The sequence below is a fragment of the Mustelus asterias genome, chromosome 22 (genome assembly GCF_964213995.1).
Source record: "Mustelus asterias chromosome 22, sMusAst1.hap1.1, whole genome shotgun sequence".
Lineage (NCBI taxonomy): Eukaryota > Metazoa > Chordata > Chondrichthyes > Carcharhiniformes > Triakidae > Mustelus > Mustelus asterias.
In genome coordinates this window covers 1,249,164-1,269,882 of record NC_135822.1, presented here as the reverse complement: position 1 = coordinate 1,269,882, position 20,719 = coordinate 1,249,164, and the positions used below count along the sequence as shown (strand labels likewise).

The 20,719-nt window shown below is 41.1% G+C and overlaps 1 protein-coding gene and 1 gene segment (V, D, J or C); one reads left to right on the top strand and one right to left on the bottom strand.

The window, feature by feature from the left end:
- The first annotated feature begins 375 nt into the window (after nt 1-375).
- On the top strand, nt 376-8,557 carry taf10 (TAF10 RNA polymerase II, TATA box binding protein (TBP)-associated factor). The gene is made up of 5 exons (XM_078238586.1): nt 376-560; nt 1,844-1,992; nt 2,744-2,808; nt 3,328-3,442; nt 7,293-8,557. The coding sequence occupies exons 1-5, from the start codon at nt 482-484 to the stop codon at nt 7,380-7,382; spliced, it is 498 nt and encodes a 165-aa protein (XP_078094712.1). The 5' UTR covers nt 376-481; the 3' UTR covers nt 7,383-8,557.
- A 10,627-nt stretch (nt 8,558-19,184) lies between these two features.
- LOC144510236 (T cell receptor beta variable 27-like) lies at nt 19,185-19,716 on the bottom strand. The segment is given in 2 exon segments: nt 19,185-19,510; nt 19,671-19,716. Coding segments are annotated over 2 exon segments (372 nt in total).
- Between the last annotated feature and the right edge of the window lie 1,003 nt (nt 19,717-20,719).

Below are 20,719 nucleotides of genomic sequence, written 5' to 3'. Positions count from 1 at the left end.
TTTGGGGGGGTGGGTTGGTGTGGGGGGAGTTTGGGGGGTTGGGTTGGTGTGGGGGGGAGTTTGGGGGGTTGGGTTGGTGTGGGGGGGAGTTTGGGGGGGTGGGTTGGTGTGGGGGGGGAGTTTGGGGGGGGTGGGTTGATGTGGGGAGGAGTTTGGGGGGTGGGTTGATGGGGAGGGGGAGTTTGGGGGGGGGGTGGGTTGATGTAAGGGGGAGTTTGGGGGGTTGGGTTGATGGGGGGAGTTTGGGGGGTGGGTTGATGGGGAGGGGGAGTTTGGGGAGGGAGAATTTGGAGGATGGGGAGGGAGAGTTTAGGGGAGGGGATGGGTTCTGACCATACTGGCTCCCACTCTCAGGCGGAACCATGTTCCGGGGCTGTGCGGCTCGGGCGGGGCCGGAAGGGTTTATCCGCGGACCGGGGAAGTAGTTTGCGGAGGGACGGAAGATGGCGGCCTGAAGGAGCGAGAGACTGCCGCCCTCAACATGAACTCGGAGAACCCGCAGCTGAGCCTGGCGGCCGGGGCCACCGCGGCTGCGACCGGGAGCGGGGCGCCGGGGAGCGGTGGGTGCGGGGTCCGGGGCGGGGGACAGTCCCTGCGGGGAGAGCGGTGGATAATCCCAGGAGCGGGACAGACTGGTGGAAAGTCACTCAGGATGGGAACACTAACTCTGTCTCCACAACTGCCCAGTCTGTGCAGCATTTACTGTTTGTGTTTCAGACTCTCAGCATTTTGGTTTTACAAATGATAGTTGAGATTTCTCAGTAAATATCAAATGCAATTAAACAAATTACTTGTGTATTCAGGACTATCTTGTATCATGTCACTTAGTCTTGTGTCAGTACAAACATACCTACTGAAGTATTAGTTTGTGGATATCCGATTCTTTCGCTTCTAATTACTCACTCTCGGGCACTGCCCCAGTGTTTTTAGTACTGGTCAGTTTGGGAAACACTGACAGTGTGAATGTTGGTGTGATGGTAAACAGAGATCCACATTATTCGATTTTACTGAATTTGCTCCAAAGAGTTTGTAAAAGGCAATACAGATTTTACAATTACCTTAATCTGTATGTCTCTATCAATTGTGATCCAATGAAAGAATAAGGATGTTGAATACAGGAGTTGGGACGTCTTGTTGAAGTTGTACAAGACATTGGTAAGGCCACACTTGGAATACTGTGCAATTCTGATCATCCTATTATAGAAAGGATATTATTAAACTAGAAAGAGTGCAGAAAAGATTTACTAGGATGCTACTGGGATTTGATGGATTGAGTTATAAGGAGAGGCTGGATAAACTGGGACTTTTTTCTCTGGAGCATAGGAGGCTGAGGGGTGATATTATAGAGGTCTATAAAATAATGAGAGGCGCAGATCAGCTAGATAGTCAATATCTTTTCCCAAAGGTAGGGGACTCTAAAACTAGAGGGCATAGGTTTAAGGTGAGAGGGGAGAGATACAAAAGTGTCCGGAGGGACAATTTTTTCTCACAGAATGGTGAGTGTCTGGAACAAGCTGCGAGAGGTATTAGTAGAGGCGGGTACAATTTTGTCTTTTAAAAAGCATTTAGATAGTTACATGGGTACGATGGGTATAGAGGGATATGGGCCAAATGTGGGCAATTGGGACTTGCTTTAAAAAAAAAGGGCAGCATGGACAAGTTGGGCCGAAGGGCCTGTTTCCATGCTGTAAACCTCTATGACACTATGACTATGTTTATATATAACATCAAAATGTTAAATTAAAATAGAAACATATATTCTTGCTGAATTGTAAAAACTATATATAAACAATTATAATTCTGTTCCAATTTGTTCATAATATCTTTTCTTGTGTACTTTCAGTTCCAGCTGCTGCTGCCTCTGCAGCAGAAACTTCCATTTCAAATGGTGTCTATGTTCCTCAAGGGATTGCCAATGGTGATGTCAAACCTGTCATATCAACAACACCACTGGCAGACTTCCTAATGCAATTAGAGGATTATACACCGACAGTAAGTTCATTTATCTTGTTTTAATAATTCAAGTTCATTCTTAGAAACAATGTTTAAGTGTACAGTTATGATTGACTTTCCATATTTTCAGCTTGCTTATCAGTTAACCAAATAGACAATGCTTTAAATTATAATTAGCTGCAGTGTAAGAACAATGTTATTAGTATGACATTTAAACTGACATGGTTTCCAATGATTAAATGGCCTGTTTCAACTCTCAGCAGAGCTTTGTAGACTTGGAGATTGGCCCAAAATGGAGTTGATTTTAGATTGGAGGGAGTGGGTGGCCAGATGAAAACAGAATTCTGATCAATATATAGTTTAAGAATTAGCTTCTGCAGATGGGACCTGCAATATTTAGAAATTTAAAGTCAAATTTATGAACAATGAGCCCACACAATTTTGGAAATGCCCAGCAGGTTGTTCTAGACTTGAGAGGGAAATATATTATTTCAGATGTGATCCTTCATCAAAAATAGATGGAATTACATTAATTAGGATTACATAGGATACACAACACAGAAAGAGGCCATTCAGCCCATTGGTTGGAGTAGATGGAATCTTGCATATTTAGAAGAATGCAAAATGATCTCATTGAAACAAAATGTTTTTGGAGAGCTTGTCAGGGTAGGTACTGCGAGGACAGCTGATGATGAAAGTATTTGTTAAATATCTTAATGATGTGAATACATATTTCAATGATTTTAAATGTAGCATTGAGTTCTTATCTCTCATCTTCTGTACGTTTTAGATACCAGATGCTGTGACAGGATATTATCTGAATCGAGCAGGCTTTGAGGCTTCGGATCCTCGAATGTATGTTAATGTTTTGCCTTCCATCCATTCTGGTTTGTGTAATAATGTCAATTTACATAGTTTCTGCCATGAGAAATGTTCAATTTTACAAGCATCTATGATGTAGCGTGTGTTTCACTTTGCTATTCATTTAAATAAATGCATATGTATCTATCTCCTGTTGGTCCCAGCTGTCGCAAATATACTTGCAGCAGTGTGTGTTCAAGAAATGTCTTCCACCTCGGTAAGCCACTTTGTAATTGGACAGAATAAGAGATGTTTATTTGTCAGATGGAGATTGTAATTGCTAGAATTTGTAGATGCCCCCAGTAGATCCACCACAAAGTTATTTTTTTTTAAAGTCTGCAATATGGAAACATACTAATTTCATGGAACTAGACAAACTGTAATTTCAATGAGAAAACCTTCTATAATCTTTGAAGAATTAACATCTACTTCCTGTGAAATAGAACTGGATCAATGCAAACTACTGAGTTACTGTTAAATCGGGCTTTTGACTGTATTGTGTTTTTTATACAGAATTCGTTTAATATCTTTGGCTGCACAAAAGTTCATTTCAGATATTGCAAATGATGCCTTGCAGCACTGTAAAATGAAGGGAACGGCATCAGGAAGTTCCAGAAACAAAAGCAAGGTTGGTTCTCACTGTTTGAAGCATAGCATCATTGTTACATTCATTGTGAAGCACCTGCAGAAAGACTTTCGTCGCCAAACCAAGAATAGAAGGCACAATTCTTATCTCTACTTCTGAAAATCATTGATGAAGGGCACTTTGTGCAAAGTTGTAAAACTGTCACCTCGCGATTTAGTTTAGAAAATTATTCTGCTTCTACTCCATGAAAAATTCAAAGAAATAATTGGGTCTGAATTTGCATTTGTCAGTTTGGCAGCATGGTAGCACAGTGGTTAGCGCTGCCGCCTCACAGTGCCAGGGTTCGATTTCCAGCTTGGGTCACTGTCTGTGTGGGGTTTGCACGTTCTCCCAGTGTCTGCGTGGGTTTCCTCCGGGTGCTCCGGTTTCCTCTCTCACTCCAAAAACGAGCAGTTAGGTGGATTGGCCATGCTAAATTGCCTTTAGTGTCAAGGGGAAGAGCGAGTGTAAATGCATGGGGATAGGGCCTGGGTGAGATTATGGTTGGTGCAGACTTGATGGGCTGAATGGCCTCCTTCTGCACTGTAGGGATTCTGTGATTCTATGGATTCTGTTTACTCTGCTATTCTTTTGGCGAGACAAGCTCACTTTCGTAAAACATTTCTGTTCTTGTTAGAAGTTTTCAGCACTTAATATAAACACAAACTAATTTTGCAACGAATGGGCTTTGCAAATGTCAGGAGTTCTAATGTTAGGTTGAAATTATGATGACTTGGGCTAGTCTCAAGAAAAAAAAAACATGGAAATATGGTGCATGGTCCAACTAGTTTACTTTGGTGTTTATCTTTCACAGGACCGATATCCTAATGACACAGACCTGCCCTTTTCCCTTGTCCTTTCCCTCGACCACCAATAGAGCAAAGAACAGTACAACACAGGAACAGGCCCTTCGGCCCTCCAAGCCTATGCCAATCATGTTTTCCTATCTGGACCAACAGCCTGTATCCCTCTATTTCCCGTGCCTATCCAGATTAGTCTTAAATGTCGCTCACGCAACTGCCTCAACCACCTCATTTGCCAATGCATTCCAGGCCCCACCACCCTCTGTGAGGGTGGTGGGGGCCTGGAAAAAAAAGCTCCCCCCCGCACTTCTATATTGAACCTTTCCCCCCTTACCTTGAACTTGTGGCCCCTTGTAATTGTCATTTCTGCCCTGGGGAAAAGCTTCCAACTGTTCACTCTGTCTATGTCCCTCATACTTTTATAACCTTCTTTCAGGTCGCCCCTCAGCCTCCGTCTTTCCAGGGAGAACAACCCCAGTTTATTCAATCTCTCCTCATAGCTAATACCCTCCATACCAGGCAACATCCTGCTAAACCTTTTCTGTACTCTCTCCAAAGCTTCCACATCCTTCTGGTAGTGTGGTGACCAGAATTGGACACAGTATTCCAAATGTGGCCTCACCAATGTTTTATACAACTGTAACATAATTTGCCAACTTTATATTCGATGCCCCATCCGATGAAGGCAAGCATGCCATATGCTTTCTTCACCACCTTTTCCACCTGTGCTACCACTTTTATGGACCTGTGGACCTGTACTCCCAGATCTCTCTGTGTGTCTATGCTCCTGATGGTTCTGCCATTTATTTTATAGCTCCCACCTGAATTGAATCTACCTCTCATTTGTCCAGATTAAATTCCATCTGCCATTTCTCCGTCCAATTTTCCAGCCTGTCTATATCCTGCTGTATTCCCTGACAATCTGCATCACTATCTGCAACTCCAGCGGTCTTAGTATCATCCGCAAACTTGCTAATCAAACCAGCTACGTTTTTTGTTCCAAGTCATTTTTATATATAATATATTTTTTATATATATATATGAGGTCCCAGCACTGATCCCTGTGGAACACCACTAGTTACAGACCTCCATTCAGAAAAACACCCTTCCACCGCTACCCTCTGTCTTCTATGGCCAAGCCAGTTCTGAATCCATCTAGCTAGTTCACCCTTGATCTCGTGTGATTTATCCTTTTGCACCAACCTGCCATGAGGGACCTTGCCAAATGCTTTACTAAAGTCCAGGTAGACAACATCCACAGCCCTTCCCTCATCAATCATTTTTGTCACCTGAAAAAACTCAATTAAATTAGTGAGACATGACCTCCCTCATACAAAACCATGTTGTCTGTCGCTAATAAGACCATTCAGTTCCAAATGTGCATAGATCCTATCTCTAAGAATCTTCTCCAACAATTTCACTATCACTGATATCAAGCTCACTGGCCTATAATGACCCAGGTTATCCTTGCTACCCTTCTTAAATAAAGGGACAACATTGGCTATCCTCCAATCCTCTGGGACCTCACCAGTGTTTAACCTGGTGTTGTAAGACTTCTTACTGACCTCACCAGTGGCCAACGAGGAAACAAAGATTTCTGTTAGAGGCCCAGCAATTTCCTCGCTTGTCTCCCTCAGTAATCTGGGATAGATGCCATCTGGTTCTGGGGATTTGTCTACCTTAATGCCTTTTAATTCACCTAACACTTTGTCCCTCGTAATGACTTGCTCTAGAGGGTTTACATATCCCTCCGAAACTCCATCAATCAACATGTCCCTCTCCTTTGTGAATACCAATGCAAAGTATTCATTAAGGATCTCACCCACATCCTTCGGTGCAGGAAGATAGATGGGTGATCGCCAGATGGAGTAGGCAGCCAGTGCAGAGGTCTTCTATGGTTGTCCCCTTATCTGACAAGTATGTCGTTTTGGATACTGATGAGGAATATCCATCAGGGGACAGCAACAGCAGTGGCCAAAGCAATAGTGGCAGGAGATTCAATAGTCAGGTGCACAGATAGGTGCTTCTGTGGCTGCGAAAGGGACTCCAGTATAATGTCTATGAGCAGGTACAAAGCATCCTAAAACAGGAGGGAAATCAGACAGATGTCATTGATCACAAGTATGTCACCCAGACCCAAGATAGGCTGAACCAGTGTTCTGTGCAACTTTAACATACTTTATGCTGCACTAAATCAAGCCTAGGTTTTCCTTTAGCTCGGTGGGCTAGAATGCAGATTGGATTCATGCCAACAGCACTGGGTTAGATTCCCATTCCAGTTGAGGTAGATACTGGGCCGCCTTGCCCTACCCATAGTAAAAGTTGTGGTGCTTGCTACACTTCAGTAAATAATCACCAAGGACCTGCCTTTGGGCAAAAAACTCAAGAAGGATATGTGTACTTTACCCACAGTTTCAACCTGTCCTGTCACCTTCATTGATTTCTGCATATTTGCACGCACTCTGCTCCTGCACTCCCATCAGAACTCTGCTCATTATTTTATATAGTCTATGTTCTTCCTACCAAAATGAATCATTTCACACTAGTGTGCTCAGCCTGAAGGCAGGTCCTTGACTCATTGTCTATTAATGCTTCAGCCTGAGCTGTTCCCTTTGTGGGTTTTATCAGCAATGGTTTGCCATTGCCTTCCACTCTCGGGGTTGGTGAAGAGGCAGGTCCAAGTCTTCTCATTGCAGCTGAGGTATCAAACCTGCTCTATTGGTGTTATTCTGAACCACACACTAAATATCTAGCCAACTGAGCTAACTAACCATGAACTGATAATATAACCACTCCACAATGGCAGTTGTTGAGTTCCATTAACTGCCACTTTTGTCCATTCCAAAATGTTTTCAATATCCCCTTGAAGATATCTTTTGGTTCCCAGAATTAGTTTCTATTTTGTCTGGTCTTAACGGAGCAAGTGAAAGAAAAAACATCCAAGTATTTTTTATTTGTAGATGGTTGAAATTTGGACTTGGAGATATGTATTCTAAGCTGTTACTTTCTGCTTTCAATGTCATTGTTTAAATGCATTCTGTTGTTTTTAGGACAAAAAGTACACCCTCACCATGGAGGATTTAATTCCTGCTCTCACTGAATATGGTATAAACGTGAAGAAACCTCATTACTTTACATAAAGAGCTGGAAATATCTTCATCAGCTAACTAGTGACTATTGTTAACATCCAACAACTGCTGTACAGTGTCAGCTCCGAATGCCTTTCACACAATATGATGGTGGAAAAGAAATATGCCACAAGTTGAGTTTTCCGATTTGACGAGCTCGAAAGTGGTTCCGAATCTGCATCCAACATTTGATCATCGTTTGGAGGGCTTCATTATTCACTGATTCTCGCATTTCCTTTTGAATTATTACTTGTGATGATAGGTTTGAAAAAAATTTTTGATCTGTATACAATGGGTTTTGAAGATATTGTCTCATTTCTGTAAACCTGTTCAGGATCAGTTAGAACTTAAGCTGGAAAATTATCACCTTTAGGAAATGTTCTGTATAATAGTTTTTCAAATGTAGCAAGCTAGGGTTAGCAGCCAGTAAGAGGATAGCCACATTATTTTCAAGTGGAGTTGCATGCTTTTCATATGGTGCATTTCAAATTGTAAATCTGTTCTTGTTTTAAAAACAAAAGTGTAGTGAACTTATTTTCTTTGAGGAGAAATTAGCCAACCTTCCCTTGTATTTGGAAAAAATTCCAAGCCAGCTTCTGCTTTTCTTTAACATCAGATATTCCAGCTCATTTAAACTAACCTGGAAGGAAAAAAAGTTAGGCCCATGAGAGAATAAGATCATTTGAAGTTCTTGCTTAAAGTTTATTATTTAATTTGAAACTGCAGCTTCAGATTATTGATCAGAACAGGTGTATGGATTTAAACTTGTTCTACTCGGTTATATCTGATTCTCTAAAACAAGGTCCACCAAATAATTACCATTTCTTTAAAATTGGGATCTTTTAAATGAAATTAGTTGATCTAATCTTTGTTTAAATTGGTCTCACTTTTTTAAAGCTTAGAAGTTTAATTTCTATCATTTTCTATAAGTTCAGGTAACCATTAGATTTGTCTTTTAACTGCCTTGGATTCTCTATCTGTTTTACCATAGCATTTCTGACAGCTTTCGGGAACCTTTATATGAGTTCAGTGAGTGAGTGGTTTTGCTCCTTTTAGGAGTAAGGGCTTATTACATTTAAAAATGTTTAGTCACAACTGCAAATTTACTTTGATTTGCAGTCTTGAATTAAGAAAGATTCCTCCATTCTATAAATGTCCAATTCTTACAATAAATTTACCTAATTTTGTGTTTTGCCAGAATTATTGATCTAAAAGCTATGACATCTTGCGGGTGGGGAAATTCTCATTTTTGGTAGTTTGTTGAATTAAACAGGATTTCAGTTTCACTTCCTCTGAGCTGCTGATCTGCTTCCTGATTGGGATCAAGTGGGGGACACAATTGGTCTAACCGTCTTCTGTTGTGACCTACTAATGTAAATTTTTTTTTTTTTAAGCCTTTAATAGTATTAAATGCATTCTGTTGTTTTTAGGACAAAAAGTACACCCTCACCATGGAGGATTTAATTCCTGCTCTCACTGAATATGGTATAAACGTGAAGAAACCTCATTACTTTACATAAAGAGCTGGAAATATCTTCATCAGCTAACTAGTGACTATTGTTAACATCCAACAACTGCTGTACAGTGTCAGCTCCGAATGCCTTTCACACAATATGACCTTTAAGACTTACCTGGATAGTCACATGAGCAGCCTGGGAATGGAGGGATACAAACGATTGGTCTAGTTGGACCAAGGAGCGGCACAGGCTTGGAGGGCCGAAGGGCCTGTTTCCTGTGCTGTACTGTTCTTTGTTCTTTGTTCTTATTAGGCATTTAAAAACATTGATGCCAAATTTTATTTTGGTGCTGACAAATGGTAGGTATTTGATACCAAGTGCCAGGCGATTGGGACTGGGATTGCCTTTGTTGAAATAGGTGGGTTTTTGATGCACATGCATTTGAGGTGAATGGGATATAGGGGACGTGCTGATACAATAACTAGCATGAAAATATCTTTTTCTTCAGACCTAAGGTTATGGCAAAGTTTACCTATTGATTCCATATTACGTAAAGTGCAGTGTAGTGATCCACTCTTTATAAAGAGTGCTCAGCCTCTTGATTTGGGTTGTGGGAACCATGTGACTAGCAGCTCGAGCCAGCTACCCGGCTTGTCAGCAGATTGAAAGCTGTGACTGTTTGTTTGGTGACCTGTTTACTGGGGTGAAGAGGTTGCCTCAGTTCCAGGGACCCAGGTTCAATTCTGGCCTTGGTTGACTGTGTGGAGTTTGCACGTTCTCCCCATGTCTGCGTGGGTTTCCTCCGGGTGCTCCAGTTTCCTCCCACAGTCCGAAAGACATGCTGGTTAGGTAGATTGGCCATGGTAAATGTGTGGGATTACAGGGGTAGGGCCTGGGTAAAATACTCTGTCAGAGAGTTGGTGCAGACTTGATGGGCCAAATGGCCTCTTCTGCACTGTAGGGATTCTATGAAAAGCATATGACGCTCATTGTGAAACTTAACTCTTTGATCATCCTCTTAAAATTTAATTTACCTTTAACTCACTGTTGCATTTCATTCTTATTTACCTTTTACTTAAAATCTTCATTGTGCATGTTGCTGTTTTACTCAATAATATCCAGCCTCAGTGATGTTTAAATGTAACTTAGAGGAACATGATATTGCTGCGACTTCCAACCACTCAGATTAATTCACTTTTATCCATCTGTTTCAATCAAGACCTTTTCTGAATTTGAACTTGGAAAAATATAATTTCCTTTTATTACATTGAGAATGCCAAAATTATTCCAATACCTTTCCTCCCATTAGCAACTTGACAAATCAGCATATTTAAACACTTGAGAAAATTCTGGGTTAAAGTGGAAACTAGCTTTCCCTGTATATTGTGAACCTGAATTCCGCTACTGTTATAGGAAGAACATGAGAGCACCAGAAGTAGGATTAGACCATCCAATACTATACAGACAAAACATACCGTACTCGGAAGGGAAGGAGAGAGTGCAGAATGTAATGTTACAGTCATAGCTAGGGTGTAGAGAGAGAGCAGCTTAATATATGGTAGGTCCATTCAAAAGTCTGATGGCAGCAGGGAAGAAGCTGTTCTTGAGTCAGTTGGTACGTAACCTCAGACTTTTGCATCTTTTTCCCGACAGAAGAAGGTGGAAGAGAGAATGGGGTGCTCATCTGTGTTGAGTTCTAAATTTCCCACCCTCTGATAACCTTTTATTTGCTTGTCTAACAAGAATCTATCTACCTCCGCTTTTAAAATATTTAGTGTCACCATTTCTATCGCCTTCTGAGACAGAGTTCCAATGTCAAACAACTCTGAGAGGAAAACAATCTCATCATCTCTGTCCTATAACGGCATCCCCTAATTTTAAAATAGTGTCTCCTAGTTCTGGAATTACCTACAAGAGGGAACATCACTTCTGTGTCCACCTTGTCGAGATCATTCAGTATCATAAATATTTAAATCAAGTCACCCCTCCTAAACTCCAGTGGAAACAAGCCCAGCCTTGCATACTGGAATGTGAAGGGAACCAAGGGTCTATTCATAGAATCCTTCTAATGCAGAAAGAGGCCATTTGGCCCATGAAGTCTGCACCAACACTCTGAAAAGTACCCCACCCAGATCCTATCCCTCTAACCCTACATATTTTACCCCACTAATCCCCCTAACCTACATATCTTTGGACACTATGGGGCATTTTACCACGGCCAATCCACCTCGCCTGCACATCTTTGGACTGTGGGAGGAAACTGGAGCACCCGGAGGAAACCCACACAGTCACGAGGAAAAAGTTTCCCACGGCTGGAATCCATCAGTTTGCTCAGTACCACTTCCCTAGTGATTTCACCAAGTTCCAGTCTCAGCCACATCTTCCAATTTACACCAATACTGGAATATTTCTTGTATCCTCTATAGTGAAAACAAGCAAAATAATCGTTCTTTTTATCTGTCATTTCCTTATCTACTATTAACTCCCCATTGTCATTCTTGCACTGTAGGGATTCTCTTTACTTGTTGTTTCTCTATTTAAATATCTGTAGAAACTCTTGCTATCTGTTTTTATATTCCCAGCTACCTTTCTCTCATATCCTAGTTTATTTCTCCTGATTAACCTTTTAGACATTCTCTGTTTTGTTTTAACTCTAACCAAGCATTCGACCTGCTACTCATTTTTGCACAATTATATATTTTTTCCCTCCAGTTTGATGCTTACCTTAACTTTAATTAACCAAGGATGGTGACTCCTTGTAGAATTTTTCTTTATGGTAGGAATATACTTATTCTGAGTATTATGAAATATCCCCTTAAATGTCTGACATTGCTTCTCTATAGATCCATCCCCTAGCTTAGCATCCCAGTTCACGACAGCTCAGTTTTATGCCCACATAGTTGTGCTTACTTAAGTTTAAAATACTAGTCTTAGGCCCACTTATATTGTGGCTGCTGCTACATAAGAATGCCTACTCTGAGGTCATGAATTAATTTTGTCACATTACACAATATTAATTCTAATATAACCTGTACCCTGGTTGTTTCCAGAATGTGCTGTTCTAGGAAGCTACCTCAAAAGCGTTCTGAGAACTCCTTATCCAATCTGATTCTTCCAGTTTATATGTAGATTAAGTCACTCATTGTTATTGCCATCCCTGTATCACAAACGCCCAATATTTCTTCTTGTGTACTTTGTCCTAAATTGTGGTTACTGTTGGGGAGCCTGTAAACCACTCCCATTTGTGACTTATTTCACGTACTTTTCCTCATATCCACCCAAACTGATAACACATCCTGATCTCCTGAACCATGGTTATCACTAACTATTGCACCATTGCCATTGCTGATTAACAATGCCACCCCTGCACCTTTTACTGAGTTTCCTATTCTGGAATCTAATATAGCCCTCAAAATTCAGGAGCCAATCCTTGTCATTCTGTTGCCATGTCTCTGTAATAGCTATCAGATCATATTTACCTCAATGTGCACTGTCAATGGATCACTTGGTTATGAAAGCAATGCACATTTAGATACAAAGCCTTCAGTTTAATCTTTTTGCTACCTTTGCACCAAATAGTCATGATTTTGTGTTCACTCTTCAGTATTTTCTCTCTCCCTTCTTGCCACTCCCTGACCTTCATTTCCCACATCACTATGCTCTTCTCTCCATTCATCTCTAACCTTTGACATTCACTATTTCTGCTGTACATGGACAGACTGAAAAATAATTAAAATATTCACTGAGTGTACAGTGCACTCAACAAGTAAATATTACTTAAACTCCCAGTAAATTTAACTGTTAAAGTTAATCAAAATGATTGTGATTAGTGCAAGACCTAAACATTTATCTTTGATAAACTTAATGGGCTGAATGGCCTAATTCTGCTCCTGTATTTTATGGTCTTAAAATCACAGTTTTATTGGATGGGAATGTTAGTGTGTTGGCTTAGAGCTTTTAAATTTGGCATCTGTCTGATGACCAGCAGCAGAGAATTAATTTCACTCAGACCCATGTCTCACACTGTCTCAATGGATAAGCAACTAATTACTCCCAGAGATAGAAAGCAGCATTTCATGTTGTGTCTGGAAGAACTGTAATCAGTATATACTGAGGGAGAGGCAGGGTAAAGATTTTGTGGCAATAATAGGAAGACAGATTATTACTTGAATGGGTGTAAATTGAGAGAGGTGGTTACTCAGCGAGACCTTGGTGTCCTCATGCATCAGTCGCTGAAAGTAAGAATGCAGGTACAGCAGGCAGTAAAGAAGGCAAATAGTATGTTGGCCATCATAGCGAGAAGATTTGAGTATAGGGATAGGGATGTTTTGCTGCAATTGTATAGGGCATTGGTTGGACTATACCTGGAGTAATGTGTGCAGTTTTGGTGTCCTTATCTGAGGGAGGATGTCCTTGCTACAGAGGGCATACAATGAAGGTTTACCAGGCTGATTCCTGGGATGGCAGGTCTGTCATATGAGGAGAGACTAAGTTGGTTAGGATTATATTCACCGGAGTTTAGAAGAGTGAGAGGGGATCCCATAGAAACTTATAAAATTCTAACAGGGTTAGACAGGGTAGATTCAGAAAGAATGTTCCCAATTGTAGGGAAGTCCAAACTATGAGTCATAGTTTTGAGGATAAGGGGTAAACTTTTTAGAACAGAGGTGAGAAGAAATTTCTTCACCCAGTGGGTGGTGAATGTGTGGAATTCATTACCACAGAAAGGAGTTGAGGCCAAAACATTGTCTGATTTCTCGGAGAAATTAGATATAGCTCTAGGGGCTAAAGAAATCAAAGTTATATGGTGTCAGGCTTTGAATTGGATGATCAGCCATGATCAAAATGAATGGCGGAGCAGGCTCGAAGGGCTGAATTGCCTCCTCCTGCTTCGAGTTTCTATGTTTGTATTGGTGGGGGACACACGGACACATGCCGCTGAAATGTCCCAAATGTCTAGTGTACGTTGGATACCCAGGGGAGATGTTGTAAAGCCTGGCTATGTTACAGCTGTTAACAACATTAAAGCAGAGATTTGGGGAGGTCCCAATGGGAATGAGCAGAAATGTCACAGTTAATCCAGAGTTTGTTCACAGGCTGTTTGCAGTTCAGGCTGAGGACACTGGGCGACGCTTTATTTCAGTGTCTGAACTCCTCAGGTGGGTTTCTTTGTAAATCGGTGAATGCGGGGCGGGTGGATGTTCAGGGGAGGATCTTGTCCCCACCCACACTGCCTGGAGAGACATAATCTTGCGGCAGCTTTGTTTCTCATTGGTGAAGAGGAATGGCCCTGGGAGGGGGTAATTGGCGCTGAGAATTCAGCCACTCTCCCCCCAACCGCTTCCTCTGAAACTGAATCCAAAGAATGGTGGCCATGCTTCTGTCTGCATCTCTCAGCATCTGTTCATTCCGTTTAGAGAATGGCTGCCGAGTTTAAACTGCGACGAACTTTGGATTTTATATGTTTTAAAAATGTCTCAATTAATGTAATTAGTACAGGTGGACGGGCCGAATGGCCCCCTCCTGCCCTGTGAAGATTCTGTGAACACAGTAAGAGTTTTAACAACACCAGGTTAAAGTCCAACAGGTTTATTTGGTAGCAAATGCCCCCACAGCTTGCCTCCTGCAGGACTTTAACCTGGTGTTGTTAAAACTCTTACTGTATTTACCCCAGTCCAACGCCGGCATCTCCACATCAAGATTCTGTGAAACAGACTGTCTGGAGAGGGTGGGGTGACAGGTATACCAAACCTCTGTCGGAGAATTGGTCCCTTGTTATTGGGAAAGGAACCCGACGGGATACCTATTGAGAAGCGAGTGAGAGTTTCCCCACACAGAGAACAGAACTGGAATAAAGAATGGAATCTGGAGAGAGGAACCAAGCAGAGACTGCAGTGAACCGCTGCCCTGTTAACAACCAGCAGAATGTTTGTAAACGTTGCTTTTCTGTTCGAGACAAAGGGGACAGACATTTGGACGTTTAAGGAGTCACTGAGGTGGGTCCTATTGGTGAAAGTTGGTTTCGGAATTCTCACACTGAGTTGAGCAATTTTCCAAGGATGCTGCAACCTGGTACTAACTTGGAGAAAGAAGTGATCTTACCGCAAAGCTGAGAGTAACTTGCAACTTGATCTGGTATTACACAGCTGCCAGAGGGCAGTGCACAGTAAAAGGAGTTGTAAGAGGTTTTTCAATTGTGTTAATTAGTTAATATGGAAATACCAATTCTGTATTTTGGTGCATTCCTTGTCTGTTAAGAACGTTAGATTATGTTGACTTTAGTTTGTAAAAGTCTTAAGGTGTGTAATTCAGTAATTTCTGGCGGCTGCTGGGAGATTCAATTCTTAAAAAAAGTTACCAGTGTCTGTGGGCATTGTAACAACAGTAAGAGTTTTAACAACACCTGGTTAACGCTGGCATCTCCACATCATGGCATTGTAACAAAACAGGAATGTTGGGAGCTGACTGCAGAACCAATTGAAACAGCTAGCAGGATTTGAGTGGCCTTAACAGCACCACCATCTGAAGGGCAATAAGGGGTGGATAACAATGTTGACCCAGCCAGTGACAATCCCATGAAAGAATAAAATACACAGTAATGTCAGCTCATATTGATTTCCCCATCACTCACAATATCATTCCTTTGGATATATTGTTGTCCCATCTCTTAACCCCATTTCCTGTCCATCTTATGCATGCAGCCACATTTCTAAAGAGTGATAATTTTGTACATATCTCTAATTCCAAAATTTTATTCATTATTCCACTTGTATTTTCTTACCTTAAAAAAAACTTTGAGAACTACTTTTTGCAAATCTTATTCTTGAAAATGTTAGTTTATCTCCTGTGGCATTCCACATTGACCATCAGTACTCAGTGCTATATTATAAATGAAATATAATTATTGTGACACACAGAATAAGAATATAAATAGATGTGTGCTGAGACTAAGATACGAAAATCAAAGGGTGAGATTAATAAAGAAATCCAATGGGAAGACATAAGAAATGGCAGGAATTCTGTGCTGTAGCGAGGCTGCTCAAACTCACTTGATATGTAATTTGCATGGAAGATTTCCAAGGCGATTTTAAAAATCTGATTAATCTATGGAATTTGCACCATTTCCAGAGATTATTACGAAATCCATTATTCGGGATGCATTTACTTTACATTATTCTAGAAGAATAGAATTAAGTGCCAGGGAACATCAGTTACAATGACAGGCTATAACCTGAAATGTTTCTCTCTCTCCAGATGCTACCAGACTTCATGAATATATTCAGTGTTTTTTGTTTTTATTCCAGATTTCTAGCATCCACAGTATTTAGCTTTTATATTACCAATAGTTGGAAAGTTATGTCAAACCTGTAGAGAACATTGGTCAGACCACAGTTTGAGTACAGTGCATACATTTGAGGCACAGAAACATTAAAAAAAATATCTGCTAGAACTGAGAGGTTATAAATATTTAAAAAGATTGAACATTCTGGAAGAGGAAGCTGAGGTCTGACCTGATAGAGGTCTTTCCTGTTACGAAACACTTAAACATGCTTTCTTGGCAGTTGTAGTTGCCTAATCGTAGGGAGGATATTGTCCTTGATTTTGTTATGAGGAAGGAAGTCATGCTTGTCCCTTTTGTGGAGAAGATGTATCGGCTTCGCATCACAGAATGTTTGAAGATCGTAAAGGAAATTCTCAAAGCTGATCTCGATAAATTGATTATTACATCAGCAGCAGCAAATGCAGATGCACCCCAGAGAAAGTTCTGCCTGACTGCCTTCTCATTTTGAAAATAATCCAGAAAAGAAAATGCAATAGACAACAGGAATCAAGTTTCAGAAGTAAACAGTTGGGAAGGATTTCAGAGGCAATGGGAACGTATTTCTGGAGAGGGAAAGGGTTGTGCAACACGGTGAAAGGTGGGATGAGACTCATTAAAAATGAATGAATTTGATTAGCCAATTAGACCTTTCCCAGTTTCTAATAATTATTCTACCAAATGCATGGTTTGGATTTTCCATCCCCAGATACTGTACACAACCTTGTTAACAATGATATTTACACATCTTGTTTAGAGTTAGATATCAACTTTGTGTTCTCTAGTGGTTACAAGAGGTGGAAGGTTGATCTTGGCAGATAAGGAGTTCTGCAGTTTGGTGTTTTATGGTAAATGTTATCAAAGCAGCACAGTCAATGATAATTCTCGTGGTTATCAAGATCCAGGGGAAAGTGGACGTAGAATGGATTTTTGACTTTAGAAGGGAAATGATTAATCTCATTTATTCTCTGTATGTATATGTATTAAGTCATAACAGAACTTCATTTGTTGAAGTCCCCAAAAGCTTAATGCACCCTTTCAATAGTCCTTTCTGTATTTGTCGTCTTGTTTTTATTCTGCATTTCATTCTGAATACAGTAAGAAGTCTAACAACACCAGGTTAAAGTCCAACAGGTTTATTTGGTAGCAAAAGCCACTAGCTTTCGGAACAGTGTTGCTAAAAAAAACATTTCTCGGATTCCTCCTCAGATGCTGATTGGCCTGCTGAGTGTTTGCAGAATTTTCCATTTTTGTTCCTTACTTCAGAATATAGGATATAGATATTCATGAGTTAATGTGATAATACTGTGCCTTTAAGAAATGTATTTTGTATCATGTTTCTGGTGAAGATTGTGTTTTTATTTCAACTCTGTTTAATGATATTGAATTGTGCACAACTGACAGGCCACCTGTTGATACTGCAGTAGGTTAATTCTTCCTAATTATTAGAGTGTTTGTTTTAATCTGTTATGTTAGGGTTATCCTCTTGGGTTTTCAGAGTAGGGTTTGATTAGGTTGATTGACAAGAGAATCATGTGTGTGGATAGGCTTACAGAGAGTAAAAAAGCAAGCAGTTGCAATTTGAATTTGAAAAGAGCAGTAGCTCTTGTTCTCTCTCTCTCTTTCTGGATATTGAAGTCTGGGACCTGCTGGAAGATAGATATATCTCCAAAGGTCTGCAAAATGCAGGAGCTGTTTTCTCCTTCTCCCTCCCTGGAGTTCTGCTTTGTGAAGATAGGTTTTCCTCTTCCTCTGGAGGCTGCTGTCTGCGAATCAGAAGATGGGTGTCTCGCTGTACCTCTGTCTAGAGGGGTAAAATGGCTGGAGGACTGAAAGTTCATGTAATCCTGTGTGTCTTATTAACTGATTCTTAAGAGGAGTTTATGTCTATGGGGATATTGCTTAAATTGAAACTAATAGAACTAACTAGCAGTTAAGAATTATACCTTGTTCTGTTTAAGTATTTCAATTGGTAAAGATTATGCTAATTCTTTTTGGTACATTTGAACTGTGTTGGTAAATAAATTTTGTTTTCATAAAAGCTTCCTAGTGGGTGAATAGAATCACACCTGGAGTGGAACACTTTGTTCTCACACTAATGCCAAAATCAAAAATGATTAGTGTCTAGGCTAACTACATAATATACCTTGGACTTTCTGATCTGGTCCATAACATTAGGAGAAGGAGAAGGCCATTCCAACCTTCAAGCCTGCTCCAGCATTGGCAAGGTCATGGCTGATCTGATTGTACTGCCAACTCCACTTTCCTGTCTGCCCACCATAACCCTTCAATACCCCCCAACCCTGATCAATTAAACATCTCTCAAACTCAAGCCTGAATGAATTCAATGACCCAACCTTAGAACTAGGATTGCTGATGTCTAACCACTTTCCACAAAATTACATATAGCAATTCCGAAAAAACTTTATAAGATTCAAGATTATAACCTTGAAATGTCTGCAAAATTACACCATCGACTGAAGAACATAGGAACTTGGGCCAAGAGTAGGCCATTCAGCCCATTGATCCGGTTTCACCTTCAAACAGAATAGAAAAGCTACAGCACAGAAGGAGACCATTCAGCCTATTGTGTCCATGCCAGACCAATGACACCAAGGTGCCCTTTCTAATCCCATCTTCCTGCACCGGACCCATAGCCCTGTAGCTTACAGCACTTAAGGTGCAGATCCAGGTACTTGTTAAAGAGTTTAGAATCTCTGCCTCCACCATCAACTCGGGCAGTGAATTCCAGGCACCCACTACCCTGGCTGGTCACCTAGGTCTCACACTATTTTCCCCACAATCCCTTGGTGTCATTAGTTTTCAGAAATCTATCATGTCTGACTTGAACATGTTCAATGATTTAACTTCCACAGTCCTCTGGAGTAGAGAATTCCAAAGATTCACCACCCTCTTGAGTAAAGAAATTCCTCCTCAGCTCAGTCTTACTCTGAGATTGTGTCCTCTGGTTTTAGACTCAGCGGGAAGCAAGTCTGTGTTGAGGCAGGGTTCAGTTGTGAGTGATGTTTTTGTATGAACTCACTCCTGTTTGCCTCGCTGTGTGAAACTAGCAGCGCAGAAATACAGCCCACTGTCACTCAGCCGGAGTGAGTTGATTACTAGGCTGCAGTTGCGAATCTCTGCCCGAGAAACATTGAATCTCGCTGGAATTTCCGAGGTAAACGGGTTCTGGCTTTCAAATGCTTGCTGAACATACAGGATGAAGTTCAGGCTTCCTCCCGGAATCTGCTTGTACCAGTACATGTAATCCCAGTTGCTGGTCTGGGTGCAGCTTATTTCCACAACCTGCCCCACAAACATTGTCGCAGGAGGAGATTGGGTGACAATATTGTCGGGAGCGGCGCCTAAATAAGGAAAACATTCAGATTAATCACGGAAATTCCGAGAATTATGAAACGTTTGATTATAAACAGAAGCATTTCCTTAGTCAATGGAAGCGTAACTTCTCAAATAAAGTGTATTGTACAATTGGAACCCTCACTGCTAAACTACTGAAATACTCACCTGCCAATGACAGAAAGATGAAGACAGTGAATGGTTCGGATTGCATCTTCACACAAACTGGGTTAACACAGGGAGAGCTCCTTTATACAGGGCGGTGCTCACGGCAGGATGTAGCGTTAGAATCCTGTGTCAGACTCACAAACTCCTCTCCCTTTAATCCCTTTGATGTCCCAACAAAATAACACTGGCGACTGCCCCTTTTTCAATCCAACAAATCTTTAATTGTCATCTTAATTGGTTTTTTATTTTAAGTATTATCTGTGAAGGTCCAAATATTCTCATCAGCTCCAACAGCCCTTCAGAGAGAGAGCTGGAGAAAGTGGCAGGTTTTAACAGGGGGAATTTCAAACCAGGATTGAGAATGGATTGGGCTGGGGGATGGAGACAGTGAGAGACTGGATAATGCTGGGAGAAATTACTGGGAGTTGGAGATAGCGAGGATGCTGACAATGTTTCAGCGTTTGGAATGCAGTGCAGTGGCCTGGACGGAGCTCAAATGGAAATGGATTTGATTTGCTTTGGGTTATTTTAACTTATTTCAGCTTATTTATCAGAGATACTGTGCCAAATCAAATCCAGTTTTCGCTGAAGTCAAATACAGCAGAATGGAGTTATTACACCGGAAATGTGAATGTCCGAGTCAGTGTATTCTCTTTAACTTAGCCCATGCGAAGCACCTTCAATTTTAAAGTTTATTTTATTAGTGCCACAAGTAGGCTTACATTAACACTGCAATGAGGTTACTGTGAAAATCCCCTAGTCGCCGCACACCAGCACCTGTTCGGGTACACTGAGGGAGAATTTAGCATGGCCAATCGACATAACCAACGCATCTTTTGGACTATGGGAGGAAACCGGAGCACCCAGAGGAAACCCATACAGTATAGGGAGAATGTGCAGACTCCACAGACATTGACCCAGCCAGGAATTGAACCTGGCGCTGTGCTAAGTCACCATGCTGCCACCTTGGATTGTTTTTCCAATTTAGGATGTTATATGAATACAGTTGTTGATGTAGTAATGTTGGATTACAAGAGCGAGCGAAGCCT

Excerpts from the sequence above, each read along its gene's own strand:
- taf10 (XM_078238586.1), top strand. The coding sequence starts at position 482 with ATGAACTCGGAGAACCCGCAGCTGAGCCTGGCGGCCGGGGCCACCGCG. Across the intron at positions 2,809-3,327 it reads GAGGCTTCGGATCCTCGAAT|AATTCGTTTAATATCTTTGG; the intron begins GTATGTTAATGT and ends TTTTTTATACAG. Across the intron at positions 3,443-7,292 it reads GTTCCAGAAACAAAAGCAAG|GACAAAAAGTACACCCTCAC; the intron begins GTTGGTTCTCAC and ends TGTTGTTTTTAG.